At 38.3% G+C, this 13,127-nt stretch overlaps 1 protein-coding gene across 4 annotated transcripts in view; it reads left to right on the plus strand.

Moving 5' to 3' along the window:
* Positions 1–841: 841 nt before the first annotated feature.
* Positions 842–13,127, plus strand: part of SLIT2 (slit guidance ligand 2) — a 361,007-nt gene continuing 348,721 nt past the window's right edge. For all 4 annotated transcript variants that reach the window (XM_063107731.1, XM_063107732.1, XM_063107729.1 and 1 more), the window contains exons 1-3: positions 842–1,020; positions 3,747–3,818; positions 5,079–5,150. In XM_063107731.1, coding sequence (XP_062963801.1) covers positions 842–1,020; positions 3,747–3,818; positions 5,079–5,150 — 323 coding nt within the window. The remainder of the gene's footprint in view (positions 1,021–3,746; positions 3,819–5,078; positions 5,151–13,127) is intronic.

Below are 13,127 nucleotides of genomic sequence, written 5' to 3' on the forward strand. Positions count from 1 at the left end.
CAGGCCCTGGTGCAGAGCGTCGCCAAGGACGCCGGCGGGAGGCGGGATTGCTGAGACATCCTTCGGCCAAGTGCATGTGTATTTGCAAACCATCTTCGGCTGGTGGGAGACCACGAGGACCGGTCCAGGCTGCGGCGGAGCCGCGGGCTGGGGAGAGGCCGCGTGAGTGAGCCGACCCCGGCTTCCCGCAGCGTCGCCCCGCGCCCTCCCCCCCCGCCCCCGGGCAGCGCGTCCGCCTCGTGCGTCCCTGCACGCCATGTCCAGTTGCCCAGCTCACTCTGATCCCGGCACGCGGGGCTCCCGCGCCTTCTAGCTCTGGAGAGTCCACTTTGATAGGGGCCACTATTCCTATTGAGTTCCTCTCTTCTGCCTCATACCCTCCTCACTGGAATCGGATTTGCAGAAGGGTGCGTGGGATCAGGGTACCCCCACCCACACCCCCGAGAAGCCGGCCCCTGCATCCTTGCGGTGGCTGGGAGTACCAGCTCTTTTACCGCCAAGTTAATCCTGGGGAGACAGAAGACGCGCGATCTCCTCGCTGCCCTCAGAAGTCTCTTTGCAGCCCTGGTCAGGCCGATTGATCTTCAGGACCTGAAGTTGCCCAAGGAGCTCCTGCCTTGCTAGAGGAGGGTGGACAGGGAGGTGGCAGGTGTGTGCCTGTGTCGTCGGCTCTACTGCCTTGATTATTGCTGTTCCATAGTATTTTGTGCACATTTTCCCGGGCACTCTGGGCTGCTAGCCCCTACCCGACCCTGGGCCTCAGACACTGAACGGTTCCTTCGAAGCAACAAGCTAAAGAAAAAATACCCGGCGCCGGCGAGCGAGAAGGCGGCGGGGGAAGATGCGCGGCGCTGGCTGGCAGATGCTGTCCCTGTCGCTGGGGTTAGTGCTGGCGATCCTGAACGAGGTGGAGCCGCAGGCGTGCCCGGCGCAGTGCTCCTGCTCGGGCAGCACGGTGGACTGTCACGGGCTGTCGCTGCGCAGCGTGCCCAGGAATATCCCTCGCAACACCGAGAGGCTGTGAGTATGGGCTCTTCGCCTTCCCCCTTCTCCATCAGGTCGCTCACCCCTGCCTCGAAACTGGAGGAACCAAGCGGCTTAGGGACCTGTGCACGGGGCAGCTCTCACTAACTCTCATGCACACGCATCTTGGGGTTGGGCTCTCCGGGAGGGCGACAGACCAGAGGGCACTGCCCGGGGAGGGGCCACTACCCTAGGAGAGGCGGGTCTGCTGGCAGCAGCTGAGCTTGGTCCCTTTCCCCTTCTCTCGTCCCGTCACTCACAGCCCCTTGCGGGCGAGTTCTCTCTGGCAAGGGAGCAGGGAGATAGGGGACAGTACTCTACGTGAATGCCCAGGGCAAGGGAGACGCGACTTTGTTCCCCAGACTACGTAAAAAACGCAGTCACCTTGCGGTTGCCAACACTCGCATGTCGGTCTCAGGGCCGAGTCCACACTTTAGAAGCCACGGGCTGGCATGGAAGGGTTAGGGGACTCAAAAGAGAGAAACTTTCGTTCGCCGGCTTTGTGTCGCTCTCCTGGGGAACGAAAGGAGGAGAGATGGAATCGTGGGGCACCCAGGGGTGCTTCTCACAGGCCACGGAGGGAAAGGTGCCCCAGGACGGCGACAGCTCCGCAGTGGCCGCGCGCAGCCCCCCGCGACCTTCTCCCGCCCCCGGCTTCTCTCCGGAGGCAGCGGCGCCAGGCCCCACGGGACTTGTCCCAGCGGGCAACTGCGGCGGAGGACCGCGTCCCATCGTCCAAGCCAAGTTGGTGCTGGTTCTTCCAAGGGAACCAGCCCAGCCGGGTCTGACTGCTTTGGCGACCCTGCGGCCCCCGGCTGCCCCCTCCGGCCCTTACTGCGGAGTCCCTGTGCCCCCGTCCACCTTTCTGGCAGTTTCTGCGCCCCTTCACGTGGCAGCAGCTCGCCTGCCTTCCCCTCTTCGCGCTCCGCTGCGCGCAGACGTCCCCGCCTCCCTGTCCCTGCGAATGTCTAATGAAGAAGTAATGGCAGGGCCGCCGGTGACGGCCCACGCGCTCCTGGTGGGCGCTTCCCGAGTTCAGGGAAGTGGAGCATGGAGGCCATTCCCTTTGTGAGCGCAGAGGCCGCCGCCCCGCGTCCGCCCCAGTGCCCCGGGCGCGCTCGACTCTCGCGGTTGCGCGTGGGCCCGGCGGGCGCGGGGCAGGGCGGCCGGGGCTCCGCTCCTGCCACCTCTGTGCCCCCGGGCGTGAGCGTTGCCGGCCGCAAAAAGGACGCACTGGGACCCGCACGTCTCCGCCAGCGCGGCCCGCAGCCCTTCAAGGCAACCTTCTCCTTATCCAACCCTTTCCCCTCGGCTTCAGTCTAAAGGCCCAAGTTGAGTCCTTTCTTCCTTTGCAAAAGGCTCCCAACCCCGACCTCGCTGGGTCGCCCCCCACTCTTTCCCATCTCTCCCCCGCAAGCCCTCAGTGCTGGGCAAATGGGGGCCCTACCAGAAGTGTCTTGTCACGAAGTGATCCCCATTTGGCTGGGGTAGGGGGTGGGGATTCATGTTATAACAAATAGTCCACAAAAGACACAACACTTTTAGGAACAACTTAATGGCACTTTGCTCTGCTTGGAGAAGTGGGTTGAGGGAAAGGAAGAGAAGCCATGCAGAATTCTGTTTTAGCGCCTGTCATTCCATGCTATTCAGAACAGTTTCACGTTTGAGCACTTACATGTCTTACTCAACAAAAAGGGAATACACTCGGTGGGGAAAAAGTATTGAGTTTGGGTCCTTGTTTTTTTAAAAAAAAAAAAAATCCCTATGAAGGATCAGTAAAGAGTTTTGAGAAAACAGTTCACTCAGTGCTGGCTTATAAAATTCTACTATTGACACAAAGCAAACCACTTTAGATGCATGTTTCAAATATGATGTTTTAAGGTCAAAGGTAAGAGAGAATATATTTCTATGAAGAACGTATGCAAACCGCGGCAAAGCCTGGTCTTACTTGAAATGATTGGAACCAGGGCAAGTGTAGATCTTGACCTGAGATGCCAGAGTAGAGGGTTGTGACTCACGAAGTAACAGTGCTGAAATCTGAACAGAAATGTCAGGGCCTGAATACTATTTCCATCATTGCCCCCGCTAGTAGTTTTCACTTTACCATCACAGCGGGGGACCCTGAGCTGCAAGTGAGGAGTTTAGTTTTCATACAAACATAGAATTGTTGGAAGGTAAATGCCTATAAATGCTAGTCTTTGAAGTGCAGTTCTTTTGATGGCACTCTAACTTTGCCTTAGGAAGTGTAGACACCATGCTACCTAAGGATAGTGTTCTGAATTTTTAAAATTTCTTCCCGAATAGTATAAGAAAATTGTTCTTGTAACTTCCTAAAGAGAACTTTTTGAAGGTGTGCCTAACAACAATAGTAAAATAGAATATCAGTGAAATTAATGTGCACAACCTTATAGAAACAAAAATAGAAATCACTTTCATACACACATGCAACACACACACAACAAGACAACTTATTGTGATAGCATAAGTACTTTATATTCTTGTCATATGACAGCGAAAGTGAACTTTGTAAATTTGTCAACAGTCATGTTAAAAATATTCTTTCAAAGGTTGTCCTCTTTTCCCTCTCCCATTTACTTTGTAAGTTGCTTTCGTAATTGAATTAAATTTTAGGCTTAAAGTTCTAACTTACTTTAAATTTTCGTTCATTTAAACAGATATTAATGAAAGTAAAATGGAACTTTCATTTTCTGGTTTTCTCTTAGGGATTTGAATGGAAATAACATCACACGGATTACAAAGACAGATTTTGCTGGTCTTAGACACCTTAGAGTTCTGTAAGTGTGTTCTTCCTCTGTATTGTGGAAATTTTGTTTGTGTGTTTGATTTCAAGTGCATGTTTTGAATCGCTATCAGTCTGTTTTTAAAACTGTTCCAATGACAGAAACATAAAAATTTTGAAAGGTTTTGGTTTCCTTTCTTTTTTGTTTATCATTGTACTACAACTTTTAATAAAAATTTGGGCTTCGATTTTAAGATTGGATGCATGCCATAGAAACAATATAATAGAAGTGACCTCAAATTTTTGTTATACCATGCCTTAAGTGCCTTATGCATATAAAAATGTAAGATAATTGCTTTCACAATATAAATAAGTAATGTGAGACATTTGATATCCTTAGTACTTGTGGTTAACTAGAAAAAAGTGGATCTGTGCTTTATTATTACCAAGACAAAAATGTTCAGGCTTTTTTTAGCAAAGAACAATTAGATATAATTTCTAACATTAAAATCAAGCAATCAGCTTTTCAGCAGTTTTCGGTGAAAAATGTTTACATATAAAAATACATTGGTTATATTTTAGGTTGTTTCTTATATTTTATATCTTTGTAGCTTTTATAAAATTGTTGCAATATGATTACTTCTTTAATTAGTGGGTTAAATTAGCTGTGAGTAAACTATTATTTGAGAGTCAGTGTAATGTAAAATTGTTTTGACCCACAGGATGGTTAAGTATTGACATCACAAAGTCCAAGGTGAGGATACTTCAAAAAGTTAGTGGAAAGATTTGTATTAACTTTCAATTACTCTATTTACCCACAAACTTTTTGATGTATGCTCATACTTTTGACCATTATGTATTCAGTGTTCATCTTTTAGGAGACATTTTCCTGTCATGAATTCTTTCAATTGCTGATGTGTATCCATACGTCAAAATTGAAGTATGTATATGATAAATTACTGTATATTGATTCTCTAGTTAATAACTCAGTTGCAAATCAGTGCACCAAAAAATAGCTATCGAAGCTGCAGTGTCATGGGTTGCTTTTCAGGTACATTATAAAGTTCAGTTTCCACTAGTAAATCTTGTGAGAAACTTCATCAGCATTTTCTATGAAAGTTTTGTAATGTGGACACTATTTTCCCTCCCTGAGTTCTCTTAAATGTATCATCATTACATTTGATTTTGGATCTCAAATCAGGGCAAAATATAACTCGATAAAGGGAAAGAGATTACAAGTTTTCAGCTGCTGAATTGAAACTTATTCAGATGGTGAGTGGGATCCTTAAGAAGCATGTTATATTTTGCATTTCAGTCAGCTTATGGAGAATAAGATTAGCACCATTGAAAGAGGAGCATTCCAAGATCTTAAAGAACTGGAGAGACTGTAAGTATTTTCAATTCCAAACTTATGACAACATAACTGTAGTTTTTAAAATACTTGAATTTCAAGGATCATGTCATCAGTTTGCTGTCTTAGCTTTTCCAAGTTTACAGAGAAAAGAGAATGAATAAGTGGTTTTCAGACTTAGAACAAGTAGAGTTTCTGGATAAAAAGTACTACCTAGTAATAAAGCTCAAAAATAAAGATTTACTTTCCTAAGACATTTGTTTCCTTGATAACCGTTGCTTTGGTACTTAAAGATGCACATATTTTTCTTATTGGTCGTCTAGTTTGTTTTATTTGCTTGTATAGAAAGAAAGGTGGTAATTTTATTTATATTAATGGTACACTATGGAAAGAGAAATTTTGCTAATAGTTATTTTAGTTGCCATGCTGTTGCTTTGTGTGTCATTAGTGTCATTTGAAGAAATATTTTAAATTCCTACTGATAAAGATTTGCTTTTTGATATTTGTCACCTATAGTGAGCACTGTTAAAAACTGGTATTCACAGATTTATTTCATTATTCTATAGTAGCCTTTGAAATATTTCTGCTGGAAAACAGTTAGAGATTATTAAAGTAAGAACTGTGTTGTCAAAGTATGGTCATTTCATATTGACTCTTTTTGTCCAAGAAGATTAAATGTAGACTTCAGACTTTAAGATATATTATTTCAGACCCAAAATCTTATGGATTGATATATATTACTTAAGGAACTTTTATTTTTTTAAATGTTGACAGTGTATGTCCACGAAGGACAAGATTTCTGTTTGAAATATTAGGATAAGTTAAAGACTTTGTAATTTGAAGTATGAATTCCAAGTCTTATATGTCTTTATTATTCAAGTTTGCATTTTAAGGACAAGTGAAGGCTCTACTAAAAGAAGCAACAATTATTTTAATAAGTTTCCATTTCTGCTTTAATAGTTACTTTAGGTAAATATAAAATTTTTATTTAAAATAATGAAATGTGACATATTTTTTAGGTACAATTCATATTCAGATTTACTGGGCCCAAGGGCAAGAGTTAATTCTGTGTAATTGTCTACAGTGGGAAAATGGTTTGTCAACTTCTAAGATATTTATATATACATATTTTTTTACAGTTTTAAAAAAATCTTTATTACCTGAGAATATATTTATAATGGAGCTTATAAATGACTTGTGACATTTTGTTCACATAAAGCATCTTTAAAGAATTATGCTTGTAAATTTGATGAAGATAAAAATAGTGATAATATATAGGCTATGTTTTTATCACCTCAAATAAAACACCAAAATGTCTATTTTAACGTAAAACCTTTTCTATGGTAAATATTACAATGTAGAAAATATGATTGTGGTATTCAAAATAAATTTGAAATCACTACTTTGAACTAGTTTTGGGGAGAAATAAAAACAAGATAAACACTTGATTGAGTTCATAACCTATCTCTAACTATGTAAAAATATGTGAAAGTATTTATCCTTTGATTTCCTTCATAGGCTTTCAAGAGTAGCTTGAATTCCTAGTGAATAACTTGCAAAGATATTTTTATTCCATCCTTTTTAAAAGAAGTATTAATATAATTTAAATGTTTGGTAAGATGAATAGATAATTTAAATTATCCTTTAAACATTAATGTGTTTTCAAGAATAACCTTTAGTCATCACATGGAAATATCTGTATTTTGTTTTTAACTTCCAGATCATTAAAGGAGTCTTGATGGCTTTGCATGCAGTCTCTATTTTGTTATATTGTAGTTTTAAATATTTTTAGGGACAGTAGAAGAAAATAAACTTTCTCGTTATTTTCCAAGCCACTTCAGAGTATCATCTAAACTTTCATCTTGAATAAATTAAGTTTTTCTAAAAATTATTAACCAGATGCTGTCTGATCTGAAATTTGATTAGAGTTGTAAATAGGTAGTATTTTTTGACTTTTACTTCCCCTGGGATGTCACTTCATCTCAGAAAAATTTTATGTTCTATTAAGTCAGATGTTTCAGAGGGGGAGGAGGATTTGTAATTTTGAATGAAAACTAATATATATGCAGGACTTCTTTAAATCACCCCAGCTGTTGGCCAAGAGCAAATATTTCATATTTGTGAGGAAAAGCTGAGAAAATTCCTTTTGTTTACAACTGCCAAGTCCATCTGATGGAAGCACATTGTTATCTGACAGCCAATTCATCTCCTTGGGACTCTGGAATTCAAAGCCATTTCTTAGGAACATTGTGGATACACTTTTCAAATATTTATTTTTTAAAATACATTAAATGGCAAGGCAGTTTTGCTAAAGAATGCATTCAAGTTATTGTGAAACAAACTATTTTAAATTTTGTTCAGTATATTGTTTTAAAAAAATAAAAGTTAAAAAAAAAAGCCTACCCAGAGAAATTCTATAATCAAATTACTATGACCTTGTGGTATATATCCTTAGCTAGCATCATTAACATCAAAAAAATTGCTTGCTTTTCCAAAAAGCTACAAGAGACAATGTGTGAGACAGGAAGTAATCGATAAACTAACTAATTTCTGACTATGTATTTTGTAAATTGTTATGGTTTTTAACAATTTAGGTATGAAATTATAAATTGGAACTCTAAATTATGGAAAGGTGTATTAATGCAGGTTTATGTTGTAAATGCCATTCATATAGTGAATAGTGACTTAAGTTTCATTTCTTGTATGAAGAACAAAAAATAAAAACATTAATTTTATTCATGTGTAATGTATGGCTCTAAGTTATTTTCATTTTAAAATGATAAAACAATTCCCAATGACAGTGTTTGAATATTTCAAAGTTACACTTTTTTTTTTCTTCTTATTTTATACTGATGGGGTTTTAACTTGATCTAGAGAAAGAAGACAAATCTGAAAACAGAAGATAAGATCTGGGCCTTTTAAAAATTCAGCTTTCCAATCTGTAAGAAACGGGGTCATGTTGTTATCATAAATTTAATTTTAGCATGGAATGAGAAAGTTATTTGTAAAACAAAGCATTATACCTACAAAAGAAAGTTATTTTTCTACTTAAAGAAATGGATTAAACACAGAATTTTTAGTCAAAATATCAAGAAGTAGATGGATATTAAAATCCTTCTATCCTTCTAGCCTGATTCCCCTTCTAACTCCCTCTCTCTCTCCCTTCCTTCCTTTTTTCCTTCCCTTTTCATTCCTTTGTTCCTTTCCTTTCTCCCTCCCTTTTTCTGCACTCCTTTCTTTCTGTTATATGGAAAATAGCATCAGATGACATATATTTATGTCATCTGATAAAGAATAAGTTTTAATGACACCTACTCAGCACGAGCACACATTACTTCCTGTTTTGATAGTTTGCTACTAAACTCCAAGAACTAACATGGGCAGTAGCAGGATTCCTAGGATGCCCTGTATTGCCAGCAGTACCTGTTTATCTGGAATGAAAATGAAGTCTTGAGAATGTGCCTCAAGTAGACTTTTTCACAGGTCTTCTATTATTCAATCAAAATGTTCAAATGAAATTAAGTGTAGTTAAATGACTGGTTAATTCAATGGAAGTTGAGGAAAACAAACTACAAATAAGTTGCAATAAAGAATCAGAACACTTATGAGGTATATATATATATTTTTTATACATCACAGAAGATACCTGTGTGTATTGGCAATAAATTCTCCATGCAAAATTATTAATTAAAAGTATTTCTTGGCTGGCACATAATGTCCTAAAAAGAGATAACATTGGGATCCAGAAATTCTGTGGGATGGTGTAAAATCTTGTTGTTCACTTACAGTTTATGGGATTTTAATACAGTAATTAAGTTCTATTTTATGGCCTTTTATGGGGACCCAGGCCATTTGAGGGTTCTGCTAGTGAAAATCATCTTTTTGAAAATTCCTTGATAACACAAATGTAAGAGTATGGGAAAGTTTTTGAAATTGTTTAGAGTTATCATTTTTAGGACATTTTGTTATGTACCTCAAGACTTCAAAAATGAAGTGCATATAGCCTGGATTATGTTAGTGAGAACCAATAGCAAACCATGGAAAATCTTGGATATTATTAGGCTTTGCATCAACATTACAACCCTTACGATAAGGAAATTGCAGAAGTAATAAAGGCAAGCACATGGACTGTTCATCTTTTCCCACCAATAATGTGTAAATGTGTTTTTTAAAGACAAATATTAGCTTTAAACTCTTCCAGTTTTAGTATCTTTGGATTTGAAATGACATATGTCCTTTTCCTTTTGTCATTTGATATTCATGCTTCCATGAAAAATGAATCCTGAAAATATTATTACAATAAAGCCATGCAAGGAATCCTGGAAAATAAACCTCTTAACTTAGATATTTTAAAGTTTCCACCAAGTTGATATAAAGAAAATACTCATTTTAATTTAGAAAATTCTAATTATTTTTTTACAGTAGAACCCAAATTTGAGTGAATGCTATACTCTCATGAAAAGATATTTAAAAGTCACATTTATTTCTTATTGTTAGTTTTTTAAGATTTTGCTGAATTAGTTCTCCCCGCATGCACACACGATTCATTCATAAGCGTGTGACAGACAGTGTGAGGCTGAGCAGCTAGGATGCTCCAGGGTTTTTGTTGTAGGTCACTACACATGAATTCAAGAAGAGAATATGTTGTGGAACAGGTCTGAAGGAAAGCACTGTTTATCCTCTGTTCATCAAGGATGTAGCAAACTCCTCTTCTCACTAATCCTCCGTGTTTACAGGCAACACATAACACATACTTTTTCTTAACATAAGGGCAGACTCACTGCTAATCTCCTTAGAAAAGAATGCAAGTGCATCTCAAAAGAATTGTTCTCTGGTATCTTTACAGTGAAGTTGGAAATCACTGCAGTCATTTTCTTGGAAAAACTCTTTAAAAAACACATCAAATGTTGTATCAGAGGCTGAGTATGTACATAGCATAAAGTAAAAATGGTCTAAATGATGTGATATCCATGAAATGTCAATTATTCTCATCTATTTATAAGTAATATGGACTATTTTAAGTTATGGCTATGGTTATGGAAAGCTTTAATGCATGTGTACTATTACAAGTTTAGCAGAACATTGAATCCATCTGAGTTTTCTCATGCAGTGTTTTTTATGGGCCTTAAAGTTAAACGGCAGTGAGAAGGCCTGTTTGCTCTTTGTGGGCCGTTTTATAAATTCTGAAGCAGCAAGGTTGTTTATTTTTCCCACATCTGTTTTGGGCTCATCCTTTGTGACAGTGTTTGCTGGATGCTGTGTCCTTTATACTTCCCCTGAAATGAGTAGTTCAGTTTGCACTGTTACGATGTATTTGTGGAAGCTTCGGTGTCAAATATTTTACATTTAATTCTGTCTTTCATTCCTTTTGGATACCTTTCTACTTGAATTATGCCTCCTAGACTGAATTTTACAACGTTAGATGCAATGAGAGACTTTTCTACATGGACTTCATATATATTTCCCTTCATCTTTTTTTTCAAAGCAAGTTATATCTGTTGGACTGGAAGGAATATTGATGCAAATGTTTCAGATAGAAAGCTTGGTAACAATAGGGCTGATTTGGTATTATCAAAATTGGAGTGTTGCTTTTAGATAACATTTACAAAAAATTATGTGGTTATCCTCTACAGCGTCCATCCACTCTGGATGCAGGTGGGAAGTTGTGAAGTGCTGGCTACGTCCTGCTGTTTTAGGCCTGGCAATGGAGCACAGGTTACGGATTGTCTAGAAACTCCTGTTCTTAAACACCTTGTAATTTTGTCTCCTGGTTTCTGGCGTCCCATGGAACACCAGGCAAATACTCATTGGTTGTATTTTTAGTAATGCTTTTTAACCAGTACAAACTCCCCTTCTCCACTTTAAAATCAGAAACATTGTGTAAGTGTGACATCAGAAAACCCTTGGTTTCAATTCCACTGTGAGGTCTTGATCGCGTTGCTTTCTCTTTCAAGTCTTCAGTTTCCTCATCTTTAAAATGGGGATAATCATTATATCTCACAGTGGTGGTACATGATTAAAGTGAGATAATGTCCATAGTTTGACAAAATGCTTGGCACATAGCACTTAAAGAACTATCATGCATTTCGTCGCACCTGTCCTATTTCTCACATTGAGTTCAGGAATCATTTTATTTGAGCTATGTGTATATAATAAATTTGACTTATATGCATCCATATTTACTGTGGTTTTCATTCTGATTTTCTTATTACCATAGTATATGATCAGTAGAAGAGATATAAAGAAAGTACAAACCTCCTTCCAGTTTTGTTTCAGAGGATTTCTCCTAATCCCTCTCAATTGTAGAGAAATACCAAGAAGTAAGGATATTAAAGAAAAAGCCACATTTTTATTAATAAGTGTTGACCTCCCTTGCATGGACTACAAAGGATGAAATGATCAGTCATATCACTGCTGAAAATATAAACTTAATTTTATTTATGTTGTGCAAGCTGAATTGATAATACTGCTGAAATTTAAACTTAATTTATGTAATACAAGATAAATATTAAAATCTTTGCTTTAAAAATATTAGAATAAAATCATTTTAAAAAGACAAGGAGAAAAAGCCCAAACAGGAGCTAATTAGTACTACTCTTGATTATTTATGTATTAAAATTAGTGGGTTAGAAATGATAGATTTTTTTTTAAGGTAACGTTTATCAAACACTTATTAAAGACCAGGCACGCTGCTGAAATACCTTATATTAATAATGACATTTGGATATGAAGCATACATTTTTCACTGGCTTTGGTAAACATTTTATTTTCATTTTACATTTTGAATTGGATGGAAGATTGCAAATATTAATTGAATTGAGGTGAAGATTGAAAGAAGTAAGACACTGTAACCTCTAGCAAAGGACAAGAGTCTCAGGAGCAGCTGGCAGATAACAATTTTAAACAATGCTTGTCAATAATGCTCAGATTGCCCTTCAGATTGAGGTTGTTAAGAATCAGCATTTCAGAGGCCAGTGGTGTTTTGTGCAACACCAAAAGATCGTTCACCCTTCTGAAAGTCACACTCAAAAATAGCTGGTAGCAAAGAGCAAACAATTATTGGGATCTCTTCTCATCTTTGCCTAAGAAAAAGTGTCTTGTCAGAGACATAAATCACACACCTTTCTGAAACCATGAATTACCATCCAGAGAATTCTCAAACAGTCCTCGGATTTTGTGGGCAGATTCCATCCCATAGTGATGACTCAAGACCTACATGTACCTCTGTTATCTCCCCTTTAACACAATTGAGTGTCCCTGCTCTGAACAATGGATTAATGACTCACCTGTCTGTTTAATGGAGCTAATTTTTGTTGGCTCCTATAAATAATCCTCTGTGATATTTTTAATTCATTACGTGCTGTTTTCCTCTTCTGGGACCATAAGATTATAACTTCAGCTCATTTACATTAGAGTTCTTATTATGACACTGTCATCTTCCAGTGCTAAGACATTTTCTGTGGCATCAGAATCTGTTACTTTTTCTCCAGCTCTCTTTAGTAATTGTTATACACTTTAATAGACTTTAAAGTAATTCTAGATTTTAAAAAATGCTAGTTAGTTTAGGATTTAATTTCTAGTCATTGTACAAGATTCTTATTTTAATTTTTTTTCTTTTGTATTTTAACGTTTGTATATCCATTTAACCTTATACTGATGGAAGATAGAAAAGAACAGGAACCAAAAGTATACTGATACTCTTTTAAAGAAAAAAAGCAAACTTATACTGCTTAGTCTATGCATATTACCACATCACTATTATCTGCCCTTTTTGGTAGGATACTACCTTGTCTTGTGCTCAAAAAATAAATGTATCATGGTGGGTTTAGACATATTAAGATCATTCAGAACTTTCATGAAAAAATGCTAAACTATATGAATGAAGAAAAATGTTTTGAACATATTTTCATTTCTCTCCCAACTTTAGGTATCTTAAATAGGTGTTTAAAACAGTGAGCTTTATTTGCATACTTTATTTTCAGGTGATTTGTTCCAAGATATTTAAAAAATGGA

The sequence above is a fragment of the Cynocephalus volans genome, chromosome 9, assembly GCF_027409185.1.
Source record: "Cynocephalus volans isolate mCynVol1 chromosome 9, mCynVol1.pri, whole genome shotgun sequence".
NCBI lineage: Eukaryota > Metazoa > Chordata > Mammalia > Dermoptera > Cynocephalidae > Cynocephalus > Cynocephalus volans.